At 48.1% G+C, this 23333-nt stretch overlaps 2 protein-coding genes across 6 annotated transcripts in view; both read left to right on the top strand.

Annotated features, from left to right (window-relative positions):
• The window catches only part of LOC125723958 (NACHT, LRR and PYD domains-containing protein 12-like), a 42119-nt gene extending 25824 nt beyond the window's left edge, over positions 1-16295 (top strand). The window contains exons 6-11 of one of the 3 annotated variants that reach the window (XM_049000734.1): positions 5851-6024; positions 8098-8271; positions 8720-8893; positions 13567-13740; positions 13855-13901; positions 15527-16295. In XM_049000734.1, coding sequence (XP_048856691.1) covers positions 5851-6024; positions 8098-8271; positions 8720-8893; positions 13567-13740; positions 13855-13901; positions 15527-16047 — 1264 coding nt within the window. In that variant the 3' untranslated portion in view covers positions 16048-16295. The remainder of the gene's footprint in view (positions 1-5850; positions 6025-8097; positions 8272-8719; positions 8894-13566; positions 13741-13854; positions 13902-15526) is intronic. The other 2 variants (XM_049000735.1, XM_049000736.1) reach the window with 2 other exon arrangements.
• A 6431-nt stretch (positions 16296-22726) lies between these two features.
• Positions 22727-23333, top strand: part of LOC125723960 (NACHT, LRR and PYD domains-containing protein 12-like) — a 61598-nt gene continuing 60991 nt past the window's right edge. The window contains exon 1 of one of the 3 annotated variants that reach the window (XM_049000743.1): positions 22727-22929. The gene's annotated coding sequence lies outside the window, so the exon portion shown is untranslated. Of the gene's footprint in view, positions 22930-23129; positions 23149-23171; positions 23320-23333 lie in introns of those variants that run through there. The other 2 variants (XM_049000744.1, XM_049000739.1) reach the window with 2 other exon arrangements.

Here is a 23333-nt window from a genome sequence, read left to right as displayed (position 1 = left end):
AGAATGTCGCTGGCGGGGTGTTAACATGCACCAGGCACAGGGATCACATCTACAACGGGCCCAGAATGTCGCTGGCGGGGTGTTAACATGCACCAGACACAGGGATCACATCTACACCGGGCCCAGAATGCCGCTGGCGGGGTGTTAACATGCACCAGACACAGGGATCACATCTACACCGGGCCCAGAATGCCGCTGGCGGGGTGTTAACACGCACCAGGCACAGGGAACACATCTACACCGGGCCCAGAATGCCGCTGGCGGGGTGTTAACACGCACCAGACACAGGGATCACATCTACACCGGGCCCAGAATGCCGCTGGCGGAGTGTTAACACGCATCAGGCACAGGGATCACATCTACAACAGGCCCAGAATGTCGCTGGCGGGGTGTTAACATGCACCAGGCACAGGGATCACATCTACACTGGGCCCAGAATGCCGCTGGCGGAGTGTTAGCACGCATCAGGCACAGGGATCACATCTACAACAGGCCCAGAATGTCGCTGGTGGGGTGTTAACATGCACCAGGCACAGGGATCACATCTACACTGGGCCCAGAATGTCGCTGGCGGGGTGTTAACATGCACCAGACACAGGGATCACATCTACACCGGGCCCATAATGCCGCTGGCGAAGTGTTAACACGCACCAGACACAGGGATCACATCTACACCGGGCCCAGAATGCCGCTGGCGGGGTGTTAACACGCACCAGGCACAGGGATCACATCTACACCGGGCCCAGAATGCCGCTGGCGGGGTGTTAACACGCACCAGGCACAGGGATCACATCTACACCGGGCCCAGAATGCCGCTGGCGGGGTGTTAACACGCACCAGACACAGGGATCACATCTACACCGGGCCCAGAATGCCGCTGGCGGGGTGTTAACACGCACCTGACACAGGGATCACATCTACACCGGGCCCAGAATGCCGCTGGCGGGGTGTTAACACGCACCAGACACAGGGATCACATCTACACCGGGCCCAGAATGCCGCTGGCGGGGTGTTAACACGCACCAGGCACAGGGAACACATCTACACCGGGCCCAGAATGCCGCTGGCGGGGTGTTAACACGCACCAGACACAGGGATCACATCTACACCGGGCCCAGAATGCCGCTGGCGGAGTGTTAACACGCATCAGGCACAGGGATCACATCTACGACAGGCCCAGAATGTCGCTGGCGGGGTGTTAACATGCACCAGGCACAGGGATCACATCTACACTGGGCCCAGAATGCCGCTGGCGGAGTGTTAGCACGCATCAGGCACAGGGATCACATCTACAACAGGCCCAGAATGTCGCTGGCGGGGTGTTAACATGCACCAGGCACAGGGATCACATCTACACTGGGCCCAGAATGTCGCTGGCGGGGTGTTAACATGCACCGGACACAGGTATCACATCTACACCGGGCCCATAATGCCGCTGGCGAAGTGTTAACACGCACCAGACACAGGGATCACATCTACACCGGGCCCAGAATGCCGCTGGCGGGGTGTTAACACGCACCAGGCACAGGGATCACATCTACACCGGGCCCAGAATGCCGCTGGCGGGGTGTTAACACGCACCAGGCACAGGGAACACATCTACACCGGGCCCAGAATGCCGCTGGCGAAGTGTTAACACGCACCAGGCACAGGGATCACATCTACACCGGGCCCAGAATGCCGCTGGCGGGGTATTAACACGCACCAGGCACAGGGATCACATCTACAACGGGCCCAGAATGCCGCTGGCGGGGTATTAACACGCACCAGGCACAGGGATCACATCTACAACGGGCCCAGAATGTCGCTGGCGGGGTGTTAACACGCACCAGGCACAGGGATCACATCTACAACAGGCCCAGAATGTCGCTGGCGGGGTGTTAACACGCACCAGGCACAGGGATCACATCTACAACGGGCCCAGAATGTCGCTGGCGGGGTGTTAACATGCACCAGACACAGGGATCACATCTACACCGGGCCCATAATGCCGCTGGCGAAGTGTTAACACGCACCAGACACAGGGATCACATCTACACCGGGCCCAGAATGCCGCTGGCGGGGTGTTAACACGCACCAGACACAGGGATCACATCTACACCGGGCCCAGAATGCCGCTGGCGGGGTGTTAACACGCACCAGGCACAGGGATCACATCTACACCGGGCCCAGAATGCCGCTGGCGGGGTGTTAACACGCACCAGACACAGGGATCACATCTACACCGGGCCCAGAATGCCGCTGGCGGGGTGTTAACACGCACCAGACACAGGGATCACATCTACACCGGGCCCAGAATGCCGCTGGCGGGGTGTTAACACGCACCAGGCACATGGATCACATCTACACCGGGCCCAGAATGCCGCTGGCGGGGTGTTAACACGCACCAGGCAAAGGGATCACATCTACAACGGGCCCAGAATGTCGCTGGCGGGGTGTTAACACGCACCAGGCACAGGGATCACATCTACACCGGGCCCAGAATGCCGCTGGCGGGGTGTTAACACGCACCAGACACAGGGATCACATCTACACCGGGCCCAGAATGCCGCTGGCGGGGTGTTAACACGCACCAGACACAGGGATCACATCTACACCGGGCCCAGAATGCCGCTGGCGGGGTGTTAACATGCACCAGGCACAGGGATCACATCTACACCGGGCCCAGAATGCCGCTGGCGGGGTGTTAACATGCACCAGACACAGGGATCACATCTACACCGGGCCCAGAATGCCGCTGGCGGGGTGTTAACACGCACCAGACACAGGGATCACATCTACACCGGGCCCAGAATGCCGCTGGCGGGGTGTTAACACGCACCAGGCACAGGGATCACATCTACACCGGGCCCAGAATGCCGCTGGCGGGGTGTTAACACGCACCAGGCAAAGGGATCACATCTACACCGGGCCCAGAATGCCGCTGGCGGGGTGTTAACACGCACCAGGCACAGGGATCACATCTACACCGGGCCCAGAATGCCGCTGGCGGGGTGTTAACACGCACCAGACACAGGGATCACATCTACACCGGGCCCAGAATGCCGCTGGCGGGGTGTTAACACGCACCAGGCACAGGGATCACATCTACACCGGGCCCAGAATGCCGCTGGCGGGGTGTTAACACGCACCAGACACAGGGATCACATCTACACCGGGCCCAGAATGCCGCTGGCGGGGTGTTAACACGCACCAGGCACAGGGATCACATCTACACCGGGCCCAGAATGCCTCTGGCGGGGTGTTAACACGCACCAGACACAGGGATCACATCTACACCGGGCCCAGAATGCCGCTGGCGGGGTGTTAACACGTACCAGGCACAGGGATCACATCTACACCGGGCCCAGAATGCCGCTGGCGGGGTGTTAACACGCACCAGGCACAGGGATCACATCTACACCGGGCCCAGAATGCCGCTGGCGGGGTGTTAACACGCACCAGGCACAGGGATCACATCTACACCGGGCCCAGAATGCCGCTGGCGGAGTGTTAACACGCATCAGGCACAGGGATCACATCTACACCGGGCCCAGAATGCCGCTGGCAGAGTGTTAACACGCACCAGGCACGGGGATCACATCTACACCGGGCCCAGAATGCCGCTGGCGGGGTGTTAACACGCACCAGTCACAGGGATCACATCTACACTGGGCCCAGAATGCCGCTGGCGAAGTGTTAACACGCACCAGTCACAGGGATCACATCTACACTGGGCCCAGAATGCCGCTGGCGGAGTGTTAACACGCACCAGACACAGGGATCACATCTACACCGGGCCCATAATGCCGCTGGCGGAGTGTTAACACGCACCAGGAACAGGGATCACGTCTACAACGGGCCCAGAATGTTGCTGGCAGAGTGTTAACACGCACCTGGCACGGGGATCACATCTACATTGGGCCCAGAATGCCGCTGGCGACGTGTTAACACGCACCAGGCACAGGGATCACATCTACACCGGGCCCAGAATGCTGCTGGCGAAGTGTTAACACGCACCAGGCACAGGGATCACATCACAACTACTGTCACATCCCTGCACTGGCTTCTGGCTTCTAGGAATGATTTTAAAGTTAATTTGCTAATTTGTAAATATTTAGGTGACTTTACTCTGTCCTGTCTCAGAAACATAATTGTAAGGTATGTCCCAGGCAGATCACTTAGATCTTCCGGCAGTTATTTACTGATTATTCCTAAAACCCGGCTGGGGAGGGAGGGGTCAGCTTTTAGTCACTATGTCCCCAAACTCTGGAACTCTCTCCCAGAAAACCTGAGAGCTACTGAATGTCTTAGTGCTTTAAAATTAGGCTGAACATGCATCTTTTCACCTCTGCATATAATAATGTAAGATAATCAGTTTTTTATTATTTCATGCACTTATTATTATCAGTTATTGTGGGGGGGCACTCCCCCTAGAAGACAAAGAGGTGAGAGGCCCCTGTGAGGGACGGGCCCCTACAGAGAACATGGGTGGTTTTCTTTTTTTAAAATGTTTGTAAAGCACTTTGTAAACCCTCTGGTTAAAACAAGCTATACAGTATAAATGATGATTAATGATTGATTGATTCAGATAGATGAGAGAGAGAGAGAGAGAGAGAGAGAGAGAGACAGAGAAAGGGATGGGAAGCTCAAGATTCCCAGCAGGAAGTTCCATTTGAATGGCTGATATTCTGGCTGCTGACTCACAGATAGAAGCTGGTGATGTGACAATACTGAACTTACAGGAATGGCGAAGGCACAGTTACTGTAAGGGACAATGCTGGTGAAATTCTGCACTATAATAGCAATGTTTCTGTTTTACTGCTTCAGAATCTTAGGCTAGAAGGCTGAACTGAAAGCAAATCATGAATCCTTCTGTTATCTTGCTTTGTACATAGCCTAAGCGCGTTTCTCCAACAAAGGCGATAATCGCTGGTTAATCACTGTCAGATATAAACACCGGGATACTTGTCTGATTACCGATAATATCCTCATATCACTCAGACCTAATTGGTGATTTGACATGATCCCAGGTATAATAATACAGGCAAAAAGGATTTTACTCATGTGATCAGGAATCCAAGTGCCAGTTGCTGCTGCATTAGCTGCTGGGGACGTTCACATCTCCTCCTTTCAGTGATACGTGTCGAGTGTAGGGACACCTGGCAGAGAGATGGCTAAGGACTGCACTGGAAGCACTGGTCTGACTGTTATGGGAGGGTTCACATCCATCTTCCTGTATTCCTATATATTCTGTGATTTTTGGCTGTAGCTTGTACTTAATGCTTTTACCTCTAGTTTTGAGCTACGATGCACTGACACACAATTAGTGATCATATGACAATGGCAAATTGTCCGGATGCACAGAACAGTCTGCAAACTATAAATCATTTGTGCTCATAATAATTTTAAAAACAAATGCTTATTCTGAGGGGCGGCATGGTGGTGCAGTGGTTAGCATTGTTGCTTCACTCCTTTGGGACCCGGGTTCGAGTCGCCACCTGGGTCACATGTGTGTGGAGTTTGCATGTTCTCCCCATGTCGTCGTGGGGTTCCCTCCGGGTACTCCGGTTTCCCCCCACAGTCCAAAAACATGATGAGGCTAATTGGAGTCGCTAAATTGCCCATAGGTGTGCATGTGAGAGTGAATGGTGTGTGAGTGTGCCCTGCGATGGGCTGGCCCCCCATCCTGGGTTGTTCCCTGCCTCGTGCCCATTGCTTCTGGGATAGGCTCCGGACCCCCTGCGACCCAATAGGATAAGCGCTTTGGAAAATGGATGGATGGATGGATGGATGCTTATTCTGATGTTTGTATTTAGCTAAAGTGTAGGATGTGTATATGTCTGAGTCTTAAAGTGTTTTCTGTTCCAGGTTGAACAGCTGCGATCTCATAGATAAACACTGTGAAGTGTTGACTTCAGCTCTAAGATCAAACTCCTCACCCCTGAGAGAGCTGGACCTGAGTGACAATGATCTGCAGGATTCAGGAGTGAAGCTGCTCTCTGCTGGACTGGGGGATTCACACTGTAAACTGGGGATATTGAGGTCAGTATTGCTGGGTATTCCACACTGTAAACTTGGGATACTGAGGTCAGAATTACTGGGAATTCCACACTGTAAACTGGAGATACTGAAGTCAGAATTACTGGATATTCCACACTGTAAACTGGAGATACTGAGGTGAGTATTACAGGGTATTCCACACTGTAAACTTGGGATACTGAGGTCAGAATTTCTGGGTATTCCACAGTATTCATCAGCATCCACCGTTTTCACAACAAGAATGTGGGAGACTCTCTACATCCCTCTCCTTGAGGAGCTCTGCATTTCCCAGCTCTGATCTCTTCAGGGTTCTAGATGTTCTCAGTCTGGTCTCCTTGCCCTTGACATCTCTACCAGGCCTCATCCTCACTGCCATCAGGGTCTGCTTGGGACAGGACTGTGAATGAGGGAGGAAGGTGGTAGACAGGAGACTGAGGCTGCTGCCTGACCTCAGATCTGGGCTCACATACCATGAAATCATTATTTTATTTGCACTTTCACTATAATTTAAGCTGCAAAACACAATTACAGTTTTTTCAGGCAGTGAGCAGTTTTATTGTAGTGTGGTATGAGTTTAAGGACATACAGGCAGCGATGGGTGACTGGACTGAAGCCTCAGTGAGGCAGGCTTTAGTAAAAATAAAAATGACAGCAGGAAGAGGAACGTTTGGGGCGGCTCGTGGCCAAAGGCAGCGTCCTGATTCCATGTCATTGACTATGGGTGTGAGAGACAGGAGACGTGAGGGAGACACTGCTGTCTGTTCCCAGGCGAGGTGGGAGGAGAGAAAGCAGAATAAAAGGAGCAGAAGGCAGGGTAACGCGGAGCAGCCGGTGTCTGGGGGGGTCACTGGTGAGATGGGAGGAGAGAAAACAGAACAAAAGGAGCAGAAGGCAGGGTAACGCGGAGCAACTGGTGTCTGGGGGTCACAGGTGAGGTGGGAGGAGAGAAAACAGAACAAAAGGAGCGGAAGGCAGGGTAACGCGGAGCAGCCGGTGTCTGGGGGTCACAGGTGAATTGGGAGGAGAGAAAACAGAACAAAAGGAGCGGAAGGCAGGGTAACGCGGAGCAGCCGGTGTCTGGGGGTCACAGGTGAGGTGGGAGGAGAGAAAACAGAACAAAATCAGCGGAAGGCAGGGTAACGCGGAGCAGCCGGTATCTGGGGGTCACAGGTGAGGTGGGAGGAGAGAAAACAGAACAAAAGGAGCGGAAGGCAGGGTAACGTGGAGCAACCGGTATCTGTGGGTCACAGGTGAGGTGGGAGGAGAGAAAACAGAACAATAAGAGAGGAAGGCAGGGTAACGCGGAGCAGCCGGTGTCTGGGGGGGTCACAGGTGAGGTGGGAGGAGAGAAAACAGAACAAAAGGAGCGGAAGGCAGGGTAACGCGGAGCAGCCGGTGTCTGGGGGTCACAGGTGAGGTGGGAGGAGAGAAAACAGAACAAAAGGAGCGGAAGGCAGGGTAACAAGGAGCAGCCGGTGTCTGGGGGTCACAGGTGAGGTGGGAGGAGAGAAAACAGAACAAAAGGAGCGGAAGGCAGGGTAACGCGGAGCAGCCAGTGTCTGGGGGGGTCACAGGTGAGGTGGGAGGAGAGAAAACAGAACTAAAGGAGCGGAAGGCAGGGTAACGCGGAGCAGCCGGTGTCTGGGGGTCACAGGTGAGGTGGGAGGAGAGAAAACAGAACAAAAGGAGCGGAAGGCAGGGTAACGCGGAGCAGCCAGTGTCTGGGGGGGTCACAGGTGAGGTGGGAGGAGAGAAAACAGAACAAAAGGAGCGGAAGGCAGGGTAACGCGGAGCAGCCGGTGTCTGGGGGTCACAGATGCACCATCGTCACGATGGTTTGCTTTGGAAATGAAATGCTCATTTACGGCCATTAATTCACAGTGATTCAGGAGTGTCAGATTAAAAGGTGAGCTAAAGTGAGTCATGTAGGATAACCGTGTTACAGTTATATCTTTGCAGACAAGCAGCCGCTAAACCCCTGAGAGCCATTAGTGCTGGTCTCTGCCTCACTTTATACAGCTAATTACATGGAAATAGATGGCAGTAGAAAACAATATTTTGATTTCCTTTCTGCAGGCTGTCAGGCTGTAGAGTCACAGAAGAAGGCTGTTCTTCCCTGGCTTCAGCTCTGAGGTCAAACCCCTCACACCTGAGAGAGCTGGATCTGAGCTACAATCACCCTGGAGACTCAGGAGTGAAGCTGCTCTCTGCTGTACTGGAGGATCCCAGCTGTAAACTGGAGAAGCTGCAGTGAGTACAGAATATGCATTTTACAAAAAACAAACTGGACACCAAGATAACCCACAATGTATTTCAGCAGTTACAGAATAAACAAACACAAACAGCTTCTTCTTTCTTCTCCTACTTCCTTATATCCCACAATCTTATCAGCCCTCAATCCGTGTTAGACATAATTAAGCAGTGAAGCAGGAAACATCCATTCAACCATATAATCAATGCAAAACATTTGTGTAACTTAGCAAAGTTCACGGTACTATTACAGTTAAACATGTTGACATTAACATATGTTATAGATAATAATATAATTGATGCCAATCGTAATTGGGATGATTGTTAAAATGACTTTTAGTAAATTAATTGTTTTTTAAAATTGTTTATGTCCTGGTCCCTATTCTCCTCATTTAAATATAGTGCTGCAATGTGAAAAGTGGATTTAAAAGTGTTTAATTTTTTTAAGGGTGAGCTGGTGTGAACTCACCGAGAAATGCTGTGAGGTGCTGGCTTCAGCTCTCAGATCAAACCCCTCACACCTGAGAGAACTGGACCTGAGTGACAATAACCTGCAGGATTCAGGAGTGAAGCTGCTCTCTGCTGGACTGGGGGATTCACACTGTAACCTGGAGATACTGAGGTCAGTATTACTGGGGATTCCATACTGTAAACTGGAGATACTGAGGTCACTATGACTGGGTATTCCACACTGTAAACTGCAGATACTGAGGTCAGTACTACTGGGTATTCAATGCTGTAAACTGTGATTTAGGGCTGTCAAGATATCAGATTTTCACCACACGATTATTGTCGTCAAAAGAAGTAATGATATTATTGTGATATCTGTAGAAACTTTGAACAAAACAATTATAACGATGCAGAAAGCAGTCAGATTCATCTTTAAATATGTTTATTGTGTGTCTTCTCTCTTTTTTGGCAAATGAGTTACATTCAAAATACAAGTTTAATGAGCTGGAGAGTTTGTAACCAAGCACATGAAAAGAACAATTACACCCCCTAGTGGATGGTGGAGGGATAACCAGGGCTAAAGCCCCCTTTTGCTTACTGTTGATTGACACGTGTTGCAAACTGGGGTTTCTAAGACCCCGTCTTTTTCACAAAATAATGTACTGACAACATTAATTTTTATTTTAACGTCATCGGGTTCATTTTAAATGTAAAAATTTATGTTTAAATGTACTTTTTCCATTTTATGTCTGATACCACTGATCTGGAGTGAAATTAATATGGCTACAACAAATGCAAAATACGTTTCAGTTCATAATGAACCAAAGCTATAAGTGACTAAAATACCAGGTCGCTGGTTTGCAGCAGTTTAAGCTGATAGAAATATAAGCTAATATTTAAGATACAGGATATTTAGGTAGGGCATGGTGGTGCAGTGGTTAGCACTGTTGCCTCACACCTCTGGGTCACATGTGTGTGGAGTTTGCATGTTCTCCCCATGTCATTGTGGGGGTTCCTCCGCGTACTCTGGTTTCCCCCCACAGTCCAAAAACATGCTCAGGCTAATTGGACTTGCTAAATTGCCCATAGGAGTGCATGCGTGAGTGAATGGTGTGTGAGTGTGCCCTGTGATGGGCTGGCCCCACATCCTGGGTTGTTCCCTGCCTCATGCCCATTGCTTCCGGGATAGGCTCCGGATCCCCAACGACCCAGTAGGATAAGCAGTTTAGAAAATGGATGGATATTTAGGTAATAATGTTGATAAAAAACTGGAAATAGACGACCGGAGCGAACACTTAAAATAATAAGCAGTGGAGATCATGTGAGTTCCGGTCCCACAGAGGATTTTTTGAAAACATCTTAACACTTAATGGCAGAATCCGAATGGCATGTAGTGGAAACCTTTTAATATAATGACCAAAATAGACAGCATTATAACTGAAGATTTACTTACATGTTAAGGGCAAGGAGGGAAAACACAACTGCTAAAGCGGATCTTTCTTCCAATTACACACACACACACACACACACACACACACACACACACACACACATATATATATATATATACACACACACACACATACACACTCCTGGAGCCGACACCTTATCGTGGTGGAGGGGTTTGCATGTTCCAGTGATCTCAGGAGCTATGTTGTCTGGGGCTTTATGCCCCTGGCAGGGTCATCCAAAGCAAACAGGTCCTGAGAACCAGAACCAGACGAAGTGCAGCTCAGAAGACCCCTCATGAAGAAAAAGATTTTGGATTCACAGTTTCCCTTGCCTGGACGCGGGTCACCAGGGCCCCCCCCTGGAGCCAGGCCTGGGGGTGGGGCTCGATGGCGAGCGCCTGGTGGCCAGGCCCACACCCATGGGGTCTGGTCGGGTACAGCCCAAACAAGGCACGTGGGTCCCCCCTCCAATGGGCTCACCACTCATGGGAGGGGCCATAGGGGTCGGGTGCGATGTAAGTTGGGCGGCGGCTGAAGGCAGGGACCTTGGCGGTCCGATCTTCGGCTACAGAAGCTAGCTCTAGGGACATGGAATGTCACCTCTTTGATGGGGAAGGAGCCTGAGCTGGTGTGCGAGGTTGTGAAGTTCCGGCTAGATATAATCGGACTCACCTCGACGCACGGCTTGGGCTCTAGAACCAGTCTCCTTGAGGGGGGTTGGACCCTTTTCCACTCTGGAGTTGCCCACGGGGAGAGGCGCCGAGCAGGCGTGGGCATACTTATTGCCCCCTGGCTGGCCACCTGTACATTGGGGTTTACCGCAGTGGACGAGAGGGTAGCCTCCCTTCACCTTCGGGTGGGGGGACGGGTCCTGACTGTTGTTTGCGCTTATGCGCCAAACAGCAGTTCAGAATACCCACCCTTTTTGGAGTCCTTGGAAGGGGTGTTGGAGAGCGCTCCTCCTGGGGACTCGCTTGTTCTGCTGGGGGACTTCAATGCTCACGTGGGGAATGACAGTGAGACCTGGAGGGGCGTGATTGGGAGGAACGCCCCCCCCCCGAATTGAACCCAGGTGGTGTTTTGTTATTGGATAATAACAAATATCCATAATGAACACCATGTTCAAGCATAAGGGTATCCATATGTGCACTTGGCACCAGGAGACCCTAGGCGGCAGTTCGATGATCGACTTTGTAGTCGTGTCGTCGGACTTGCGGCCACATGTATTGGACACTTGGGTGAAGAGAGGGGTGGAGCTGTCAACTGATCACCACCTGGTGGTGGGTTGGCTCCGCTGGTGGGAGAGGAAGCCGGTCAGACCTGGCAGTCCCAAGCATATAGTGCGGGTCTGTTGGGAACGCCTGGCGGAATCCCCTGTCAGGTGAAGCTTCAACTCCAACCTCCGGCAGAACTTCGCCCATGTCCCGGGGGAGGCGGGGGACATTGAGTCCGAATGGGCCATGTTCCGTGCCTCCATTGTTGAGGGGGCTGACCGGACCTATGGCCATAAGGTGTCCAGTGCCTGTCGCAGCAGCAATCCCCGAACCGGCTGGTGGACAACGGTGGTGAGGGATGCTGTCAAGCTGAAGAAGTAATCCTATCGGGCCTTTTTGACCTGTGGGACTCCGGAGGCAGCTGATAGGTACCGGCGGGCCAAGCGGAACGTGGCTTCGGCCGTTGCTGAGGTAAAAACTCGGGCATGGGAGGAGTTTGCCGAGCCCATGGAGAACGACTTCCGGACGGCTTAGAGGAGATTCTGGTCCACCATCCAGCGTCTCAGGGCGGGAAAGCGGTGCAGCATCAACACTCTTTATAGTGGGGATGGTGTGCTGCTGACCTCAGCTCGGGATGTTGTGGGTCGGTGGAAGGAATACTTCGAAGACCTCCTCAATCCCACCAACACGCCTTCCAATGAGGAAGCAGAGTCTGCGGACTTGGGGGTGGACTCATCTATCCCTGGGGCAGAGGTCGCTGAGGTTGTTAAAAAGCTCCTCGGTGGCCAGGCCCCGGGGATGGATGAGATCAGCCCGGAGTTCCTCAAGGCTCTGGATGTTGCGGGGCTGTCTTGGTTGACATGCATCTGCGGCATTGCGTGGACATCGGGGGCGGTGCCTCTGGATTGGCAGACCGGGGTGGTGGTCCCCCTCTTCAAGAAGGGGGACCACACTCCTCAGCCTCCCTGGTAAGGTATATTCGGGGGTGCGGGAGAAGGGTCCCTCGGATAGTCAAACCTCGGATTCAGGAGGAGCAGTGTGGTTTTCGCCCTGGCCGTGGAACAGTGGACCAGCTCTATACTCTCGGCAGGGTCCTGAAGGGTGCAAGGGAGTTTGCCCAACCAGTCTACATGTGTTTTATGGACTTGGAGAAGGCATTCGACCGCATCTCTCGGGGTGTCCTGTGGGGAGTGCTCCGGGAGTATGGGGTGCCGGGCTGCCTTTTAAGGGCTGTTCGGTCCCTGTACGACCGGTGCCAGAGCTTGATCCGCATTGTTGGCAGTAAGACGGACTTGTTCCCGGTGAGGGTTGGACTCCGCCAAGGCTGCCCTTTGTCACCAACTCTATTCATAAGTTTTATGGACAGAATTTCTAGGCGCAGCCAGGGCGTTGAGGGTGTCCGGGTTGGTGACCTCAGGATTAGGTCTCTGCTTTTTGCAGATGATGTGGTTCTGATGGCCTCATCGGACTGTGACCTTCGGCTCTCACTGGAGCAGTTCGCAGCCAAGTGTGAAGCGGCTGGGATGAAAATTAGCACCTCCAAATCCGAGACCATGGTCCTTGGCCGGAAAAGGGTGGAGTGCTCTCTCTGGGTCGGGGAGGGGGTCCTTCCCCAAGTGGAGGAGTTTAAGTATCTCGGGGTCTTGTTCACGAGTGAGGGAAGGATGGAGCGGGAGATTGACAGGTGGATCGGTGCGGCGTCAGCAGTTCTGCGGACGCTGCATCGGTCTCTCATGCTGAAGAAGGAATTGAGCCAAAAGGCAAAGCTCTCGATTTATCAGTCGATCTATGTTCCATCTGCTCCGGGCGATTCCTTGATAGGAATTTGGTTGGGGACCTTATAGAATTCTTCTGATGTTAATGGTGAATCAAGGGCATCTGCTATTTAATTGGTTAATATGGGTAAGTCTAGATTATTTAAAATGATTCTGTATCAACTGGATCTGGTTCTTGTTTTTCAGTTCTCCCCAAATGAGCTTGATGGGCTAAATGGCCTTCTTCTCGTCTGTAAATTTCTTATGTTCTTAGGAGTATAGGTTCTTATAAAATGTTTGGAAGGTGTTTTTAATTTCACATGATTATTGAAATATTCATTAGAGGAGTCAAATTTATTTAAAATTAATACTTGTAATGCTGAGGTGATCTCATTTATTGGAGAGTTTTTGTCTGTCCCTCTGCAGGCTGTCAGGCTGTAGAGTCACAGAAGAAGGCTGTTCTTCCCTGGCTTCAGCTCTGAGGTCAAACCCCTCACACCTGAGAGAGCTGGACCTGAGCTACAATCACCCAGGAGACTCAGGAGTGAAGCTGCTCTCTGCTGTACTGGAGGATCCCAGCTGTAAACTGGAGAAGCTGAAGTGAGTACAGAGTGTGTGTCTGACACACTACAGATACTTTTGCATGTATGTGAAGAAGAGGCACCAATAAATAAATGGATACAGCAGTACTATGTCATTCTGCTTCTCCTATAGTGTGGATCACAGTGGAGAGTGCAGGACCAGACCAGGCTTTCAGAAATGTAAGTGTGTTTGCATGTTTTATTAATAATACCATTAATATTATGTTATGGTTGTATTCACACAGTTGTTGTGATTAGTGTGGCTTTTTACACTGTGTGTAGATGGATTTCCATGTTTGTGTTTCTGTGAGTTTCTGTGTCATTTTAGACAAACATCCAAATGAGAGAAATAAAACATCAAATCATCACCAAAATAACTGTTATATTGCGGTCACTTTAAATAACCGCCTCGATAAACATGTACAAACACGTCTTCACGTCTTCCATCTCTTTATTGAAGGATTTCTTTTTTTAACATACCGGTTTTCACTGTAACAATGGTGGCATATTGCCACCTAGTGGTATGACATCACAATAACTATTAATTAATTTATACTCTAAAAAATATTTTTGACAAATATTTTATAACTGCTCATATCATATTTGTGTTTGTGTGGGAGTGTAACAGGGTTAAAATATATTTTTATGTAGTTGTACATCTTTAATTTTACAAAAACAGAATCCTTTGCATTTGTTCTTTTTGCACATGCTGTGAGTGTATGTGTTTTCTGTGTGAGATTCGTTAGTATTGTCCTAAGACGGCACCCGTAGGCAGTGATACCAGATGCGAATTTACATTTTTACAGGGTGGTTCTGGAACTACATTAATATTCATGAGAGAATATTCCAGATTGGCCAGTGAATGCCTTAGACTAGAGGTGCCGAAAACCAGTCCTGGGGGCCAGAGCCCTGCACATTTTTGGGTTTCCCCTCATTTAACACACCTGATTCAACTCCTTGTGCTAATTAGCACACAGCTCTTCAGCTGAATCCCTTATGGTGGAACAGGAAAAGGATTAAGCTACACTAGGCTCCGGACCCCCCCGCGACCCAGTAGGATAAGCGGTTTGGAAAATGGATGGATGCATGGATGGATGGGCTCCGGCCTTCCAGGACTGGATTTGGGCAGCTCTGCACAGGCAGCACATGTCAATGTTCACTGGTCAGTCAGGTAGTGCTTCTCTCATAAACATTAATGAGCTAACCAATCATGTAGGGCTTCAATCATGAATATTAATACGATTTATTGAAGCACACTGTGGAAAATATGGAATTTCATTTAGACACCCATGTTAACAGATGAGAGCGGCCACATGCCTGCTCGAGATGCAGCGGCACCGCATCTAGAGAGTGTTACGTGCCGTAAGTGTTTCGGATATGTCTACAGGACACCTCAGTCTTCTGCCCCAAGCTCCACTCACCAGTTGATGCTTCAGCCCGCTTCCTGGTTAAAGGCAGAGAGCAGCAAGGCGGCCGCTGTGTCCCGGCTTTAGTCAGAAGGAAAGACACTGACTTTTAGTATTAATCTTTGGTGCCGTTTTGTGGTAAATATGCTTGTGATGAATATATCTGATGAATGTCGCTGCTTTGTAATTTTATTTACCCGTAATTACACTGTTAGTTTAGCTCGCGCCGCATTTTGGCGGCTCTTCCCACCGGTGTCGCACGCCGTCCGACATTTCCTGAGCTATTTCATAAACTTCGGTTCCCGCTTCGTTCGGGGAAGCTGCGCTGTTTTTATATTGTACAGAAACATAAAGTACAGGCGGCCTGATGGTATTAATAATTCTTCCTCCTGCCTACAGACTCCTGCCAGCTGACGCTGGACCCCAACACAGCAAACAGACTCCTGTCTCTGTCAGGGGGGAACAAGAAGGTCACACGGGGGGCAGAGCAGCCATATCCTGATCATCCAGAGAGATTTGATGGCCGGTGCCCCCAAGTTCTGTGCAGAGAGAGTCTGACTGGCCGCTGTTACTGGGAGGCTGAGTGGGATGGAGATGGAGCCTGGATAGGAGTGACTTATAAAGGGATCGGGAGGAAAGGAGGGAGTGACTGTCAGCTTGGAGACAATGACAAGTCGTGGAGTCTGTGGTGTTATACTGACAGTTACTCTGTCTGGCACAATAATAAACATACTCTCATACCCATACGGCCCTCAGGCTCCCGCAGAGTAGGAGTGTATCTGGACTGGGGGGCTGGTGCTCTGTCCTTCTACAGAGTCTCCTCTGATGGACTGACCCCCCTGTACAGATTCACCTCCTCATTCACTGAGTCCCTCTATCCAGGGTTTTTTGTTTATAGTGACTCCTCAGTGTCGCTGTGATGTGTTGCTGGTTCTCCTGGCAAAAAGGTAAAATCTCTGCTTTTTAACATTTCTAATCCTTTTTACTCTGAAATATATGTTTGACAAAAATAAGTTTTTCTCTCTGACTAAAATATAACTAAATGTAATCCTGATGGGGGGGGGGGGGGCTTTCCCCCTCCCCTGTATATGTACATTTTATATATTTACGCCTATTTACTGTATTTCCTCGCTGTACAATGACAATAAAGGCTTTCTGTTCTGTCCTATTAATGTCCTGTTTCAGTGTCACCCAAAGCATGACTGAGTAACATAATGAAACCAGTCTGGTGGATTAAATTGAATAAATTCACTTTACTACTAACACAGTTAGAGTAAATTGGTGTATATAATAACCATTTAACTGGAGACATAAACAAATGTGACCGGTGAAATGCACATCACACAGACAAACACAAATAAATTGGGGTTCTTTATTTATTGGGCACCCAAAATAAAATGGAAGGGCATCTGAGCGGAGTTTTCCCATTCCTTCCTTTACAAATTTCACCATGCGGTACACGGGTGTAGATCAACTTTCCCCAGCAGCAAATACTAGTAATAAAATAAATAAAACTTTTCTTTTTTTTTACAGTGTGTAAAATATGGCAGTGGACTGGAACTGAACAAGGAAATACAAAAATACATACAACCGTTGGTATTGAATACTAGGATATACACTCATTTAATACAAAAATGAACAATAGCGCCCTTTTAACTCAGATGTCAGTATCTCGCATCTCTCCCTGCATGGTTCGCTCCCCTCAGAACGGCTTACATGAAAGCCCCAGGCTATTCACACACCCGTTCATGGATTACAAACATGCAATGAAACAAAAACAATGTATTAATGTGAATAAATGCAAAAAAACCACATTTACACTGCATTCCGCTTTACTCAGGTATGTGGACAAAAATTTCAAACTCCACCAAACTGAAAACAAGTACATCAGTAGGATAGTACATGGAAAACCATTTAAAACAAAAAAAAAATCATGTGAATATGCTACATATTAAGGAAGTTACGGCATTTTTATTTCCAGAAGTTGGCATTGTTTTTGTCCTAACTAGTCCATTAGAAAACAATAAAAGTTTGTGACCGAAAATTGCATTTTCTTAAATATTTTTTGCTGTATCTTCCTTAATACTCAAGATATCGTGATGAAATTTTCAGGAAAGACTGATGTCAGTCTCTGCTGCTCATTCCAACTAAGAAAATGAATTAATTGTAATTAGTTATCATTAATTAGTGTGTTAATCAGTATAATTAGACTGAGCGTCTTTGCCTAAGCCGGGCCCAGAGGCATCCTCTTGCAACTGCTGACTGAAAAAGAAGGCAGTATTTTGAATTAAAGAAAGACATAATTCCTGTAAGCTAAGCCACTGAAAACTGAAAAAAATAGTTAATTGATATAATTAACTGATGTTAATTAATGTTAAGAGATGCCCTGTGATGGTCCAGCTGCAGACGACTGTAGAGTGGAGCTCCACAGGAAATATGTCAGCTCAACAGGAAACACGTGATCTTTAAGAATGTAAACGTTCTTAAAGATCACGTGTTTCCTGTGGAGGTGACATATTTCCGGTTCGATTATTTCTTTCCAACTCGGAACTCGGATAAAAACGTCAAGAAAAACGTCACTTCCCGTCAGAAACATGCCTCTTTTATGACGTTGATGGACAGAATTTTCTTGTTCGAATTGCCCCTGTGTTGCCATTTCAATATGGCGGCTTACACAGTCAACAGTGTTTCACTGCTTCTCCACTTTATAAACATTTCAGAATGTTCATTTCATTAAATGTATCGATAGTCATAAATGTAATCGCAGGTGGTCTGTTTACAGAATACTGCATCATGAGCTAAACATTATCCTAGCGTGCAATATCGGTATTTTTTTTTAACAAACTTGTGTCGTTTGTGATTTGCTTGCCTCACGAAACAAGTATGTCGCCATGAATCTGCAAACATATAATAATATAATGAGGACTTCATACCTGTTTCCAGCAAGAATAAATCTAGGAAATTGCAACCTAGGTGGTTTACTAGGGAAATAAAGTATAAAGTAAGGAAGAAAAGGGCTTTGTTCCAGCAATGGAAAATAACTGATGACAGAATTAAGCAGGAATATCTAAGTCTACAGGCTGAGTTAAAAAATGATATTAGACGAGCTAAAAGAAATGTCGAAAGGATGGTTGCATTGGAAGCTAAGGATGACGTTAAAAGTTTCTTCCAGTATTTTAACTCTAAAAGAGCTCTAAAACCTGAAATTACTAATCTGCAGGATAGTAAGGGTCTTATAATAGTAAACGACATTGATATAGTAAATGAGTTCAATGATAGTTTTGCACGGGTATTCACTGTTGAGGATCTTAGTAATTTACCAGTTATTACCTATCCAGCATCGTCTATATAAGTATTTTTATAAGTAAAAAGTATTGGTATCGGTGATACTGGCTCTCTGTTTACTTAGTATAAAATCTATACCAAATTTTGCAGTATCCCACACCACTACCTTGCAATTTTTGCGGCCTGGTTCGGCCATGTCAACGGCCCAGGACACCTGGGCAACAAAGAAGAGCTGCTAGGGGCAGCTGCTTAGCAAGCAATGATATAGCTATCATTTTTGGGAGAATTTTAAACTTTCACAAACGTTTTGAGCGAAATGTTTAACACATTTTATTTCAGAAGGGGCTAAATGCTAAAACAGTGTATGCTATTAGCTTGATTCATAACTTGGAAATACTATGATCAGCTAGTTTCACTAGTAAATCTCCCGAGCTCAAGCAATTCGGCAGCTTACAATACTGCAAAAGTACTGATGATTTAATACAATAGTGACAGTCAAACTGGCAGGTATGTTACTCACCTGTGCAGGACTCCACTTCTACTGCCGCTGGCTACTGCTGAATTCCTCCTGCGGTGCAGCGCTTAATTAAAAAAACGCGCCCAAATTGTTTCAATTGCATGATTAATTTTGAGAAGGGACTTGTGCATTGTTGCACTGGAATCGTCTTTGAAATCCCTATGATTTTGCTTTATACCAGTGAATCCTATATTAAAAAGGTTACAAAGCTCTGTCACTTAATTTTCCCCACACATTAAAGGTAGAGGGCTTGGCGCCATGTGTTTTTGTCCAGCACGTTGACTGTTACTGGATTCCTCTTCACTTGTGACTATTCTTGCTTCCATTCCTTTGCACAGTCTCCCCTGCTCTTTTCTCACCACCTGCAGTGTTCTGCTGAACTCTGCATTTACATGAGAATTGTTAAAGAGAAAGGAACATCTGAAGGCATTAAAGACATGACATAACACATCTATCAACAGATAATATCTTGGTTGTTCAGTTTTGTACTTTTATATTTGTTGGAGATATTTTTTTATTGTAATGTTCATTGGATGGACTGGGAGGTGCTAGTGGGTACATGTAATGTGTATATATGTAGGTAGGAGGGAGGAGTGCAGGCACACCTGGGTGGTGAGCATATGGTTTTTTACCAGAGCGAAAGAGAGAAAAGAAATGCTGTTTGTTTGCTCAATGGGAGAAATAAACCATCAAAATCGCAATAATGGAGAGTTGTGTCTTTACCTGAGTACATTGTACCTGTGCAGGGTGCAGTAGTTGTTTGATTTAGTTTTATTGCGGATGTTAGGGCCAAAGTACAGAAAAAATATCCTTTTTGTCATGGGATATGGTCGGGCGAAGCGGGCAGAGCGAGCAAGGAGCAGGCAGGCAAGCAGGATACGGGAAAACGGGGGTTTATTAGGAGCAATCCGGGGCAGGGAATACAGGACGGCAACAGACATCAATGACGGACGAGGACCACAGGTAAGACCAGGACTTAAAACAGGACAAGACTAATCAAAGTAATCAGATACAGCGGGGTACAATCAGGGAAATACACGTGGGAAGGCAGGGGGCGTGGCATACACGAGGAGCGGACGAGCCGGGCATGACACTTTTAATATTTTTTGTTGATATTTCAAATTCGAATGTTATTTTAGGCTTACATACCAATAGCCATTGTTATGGTTAAAAGTACGGAAATGTACGTAGCGTTATTGACGCTGCGTTTCTATTGGTCAGAGTGTGAATCCAGGGCTGTGCATGTGACAATGGTAAAAAAAAAAAGGAAAAGGAAGGAAAGGGGACATATGCGCAGCTTGGCAGTATATAGTTTTTGGACCGTGAATCCTAATCCATTATTATTTTGTTCATTGTTGATTATTAATTAGAAAAACTGAAGCTTATTCACGACTGGATGTGATCCCGTTGATGACAACCTTTTTGAAAATAAAAGAGATCGACGGTTACAAGGATTTCGAGTGAGTAAGTTGGGTTGTTAACGAAGTGGATGTGGATACGAGTCAAAAAGTCGTCTGGTCTGCTCATATGAGGAAGTGGTTGAATTTATTTGATTAAAGCCCTGAAAATTTGCCATTACAGCGGAGTTGTTTTTTGTTGTTGACAAGCAGCCACTACAATATTAATAAATTAATTTCTAATGGAGGGGCGGCATGGTGGTGCAGTGGTTAGCACTGTTGCCTCACACCTCTGGGACCCGGGTTCGAGTCTCCGCCTGAGTTACATGTGTGTGGAGTTTACACGTTCACCCGGGGTTTCCTCCGGGTACTCCGGTTTCCCCCCACAGTCCCCCCACAGTCCAAAAACATGCTGAGGCTAATTAGTGTTGCTAAATTGCCCATAGGAGTGCATGCGTGAGTGAATGGTGTGTGAGTGTGCCCTGCGATGGGCTGGCCCCCCATCCAGGATTGTTCCCTGCCTCGTGCCCATTGCTTCCAGGATAGGCTCCGGACCCCCCGCGGCCCAATAGGATAAGCGGTTTGGAAAATGGATGGATGGATGGATGAATTTATAATGGGATTGGGCTACCCAGTGAGAGGTGTATTACTATCAAAATACATGATGCCTTAAGCAAAAGGGCCCTAGCCCAGTTAACTTACATGAAAGACCAGTAAATTAATGGTTTAACAGATGTCTGTAGTTGCCTGCATTTAAGCTTCATCCTCTTAGCTTCTCTCATTTTTAACCTTTACCTCTGGTGATTGAAAAGAAAATACTTACCTTCTGCTTATTTACCTTATTGTATATATCTAAGGAAAATTAATTAAAACTGTATCAGCAATTAAATGAGGCTTTGAGCAGACAAAAACAAGCTGGTTCTTTCTCAATGTTAGCGATACTTAGCCTTATGTAATGTTAACTTTAACGTTAGATCATTTAAGCACCCCTTTACAATAATGTCACCTACCTTCCCATAATCTCTTTGTCGTCACTGACTGTGACTGATTGACTGACGAGTGATGACATCGTAGACTGTAGAGAGCAAACTCAGTGTAGCCCTCTAGAATCTCATTGATCCCTTTTAGTGACAATGTACTCAGTCCACATGGGCTTCCCATAGGGAACCTGTATTACTGAAACTAAATGGGTCTAAGATAACGGGCTACCAGTTCTAGCCCATGTCCTTAGCTCATTTATCCTTAATGGGCCCTATAGAGTCAGCCCATGTATAGAACTATGTTACTTATATCCCTACTCGGCCCACAGAGTGTTACCCTGATCAAGCCCATTCTCACTAAGCCCACAAATACCCTATATGATGCCCACCAAGTACACCCAGGTACAGCCCATGCCTATTTGGCCCATATATATGCCTCATTGATCCTACACAGTCTGCCCACATAGGTCTCCCATGTGGGGCCCATGTTACTGGAACCATTTCCTTCCAAGATCATGTTACCCAGTTGCAGCCTATGCTTACTTGACTCATATGAATCCCTTATGGGTACCACATGAACAGCCCACATGGGCTTCCCATATGGGGCCAGTATTATTGAAACCATATGGCATATGTAAAGTGCTAACCAGATCAAGCCCATGCCAAATTGGCCCATATGCATCTCATATGGGGCCCCTATAGTCAATCCACATGGGCATTCCATGTGGGGCCCATGTCATGGAAACCTTATGGGTCCTAAATAATGTCACCCAGTACCACCACACTTCCAGTAAGCCCACTTCTATCCCATAAATGGCCCTGACAATCAGCCCACATTGGCTTCCTAACCATGCCTATGTTACATAAACCATGTGGTACCCACACAATTTGCCCAGTTCTAGCCCATGCCCACTTGGAACCCATGTAGCCTATTTTAACCCATGTGGGGCCCATGTGGACTGCTCCCCCTCCCATGTGGGGCCCATGTGGACTGCTCCCCCCTCCCCCATGTGGGGTCCATGTGGACTGCTACCCCCCCCCATGTGGGGTCCATGTGGACTGCTCCCCCCCCCATGTGGGGGCCCATGTGGACATGTTGGCTGGGAAGGAGCAACACCTCAGGGCCGGAATCAACTGTGTGCCTCCATTTGAAAGATAAAGGACATTCTTTTGAGAAGATGAACGAGTGAATGATAGAGAAGACAAGTGGTTTGAGAGAGGGGTGAGGGAAGCCTTGCGTGTGCAAATCCACAACCCCTCACTCAACAGAGGTGGAGGCCTTGGGCACAACCTGTCTCCAACTTATCCTGCAGCCCTCTCATCCTTTCCCAGAAGAAAAGTCATTCCCAGGAAATATCAGACCCATTTCACACCTAGGGGACTGCTAAGGTGTGGCAGTTACATCTACCCACAACCCCCCCCCCTTTGTTTCACTCAACAAGGAAACTTAGAGCAGGTGGGAAGTGAAACTACCCAGGAGGATGAATATGTGGACACTGGCAACCTTCCTCAGACTGAAGAAGCTGCTTGGATGAGCAGTGAAACGTTTCTATCTTTCAGAGAGAAGTCCAGCTGCCATGACTCAACCAGCAGACAAGCAGTTCACATTTGTTCACATTGACCGTGAGACACAGGCTCCGCCCCTAACAGATGTAATCTCACTCCAGACTTTTGAAGAAACTTGAAGGTTCTGGATTTGGCTGCTTTTACCAAACACATAAAGATACATTGTATGACTATGTAATGTGTCACTTTTTCTCTGAAAGAGAGGATAAGCTTAATTTTCCATTTAAATAAGGTGGACAGGGGCACTCCTTGGGCAGCTGGGATTGAGGCTCAAAGGTTCAGCTTTTATATGATTACTCAGATGGCCACAGGATTCAATCCCACAACCGTCTGGGCACTGACATAGATCTCAGTCCTGCTTTCTATGTGAGACACAGCCTTTGGGGTCAGAGCCCAGGGTCGGCTAGCATGCAGCACTCCTGGGGCAGCTGGGATTAAGGCTCAAAGGTTCAGCTTTTATA

The sequence above is a fragment of the Brienomyrus brachyistius genome, unplaced genomic scaffold, assembly GCF_023856365.1.
Source record: "Brienomyrus brachyistius isolate T26 unplaced genomic scaffold, BBRACH_0.4 scaffold53, whole genome shotgun sequence".
Classification (NCBI taxonomy): domain Eukaryota; kingdom Metazoa; phylum Chordata; class Actinopteri; order Osteoglossiformes; family Mormyridae; genus Brienomyrus; species Brienomyrus brachyistius.
This window is presented reverse-complemented; position numbering and strand designations above follow the sequence as displayed.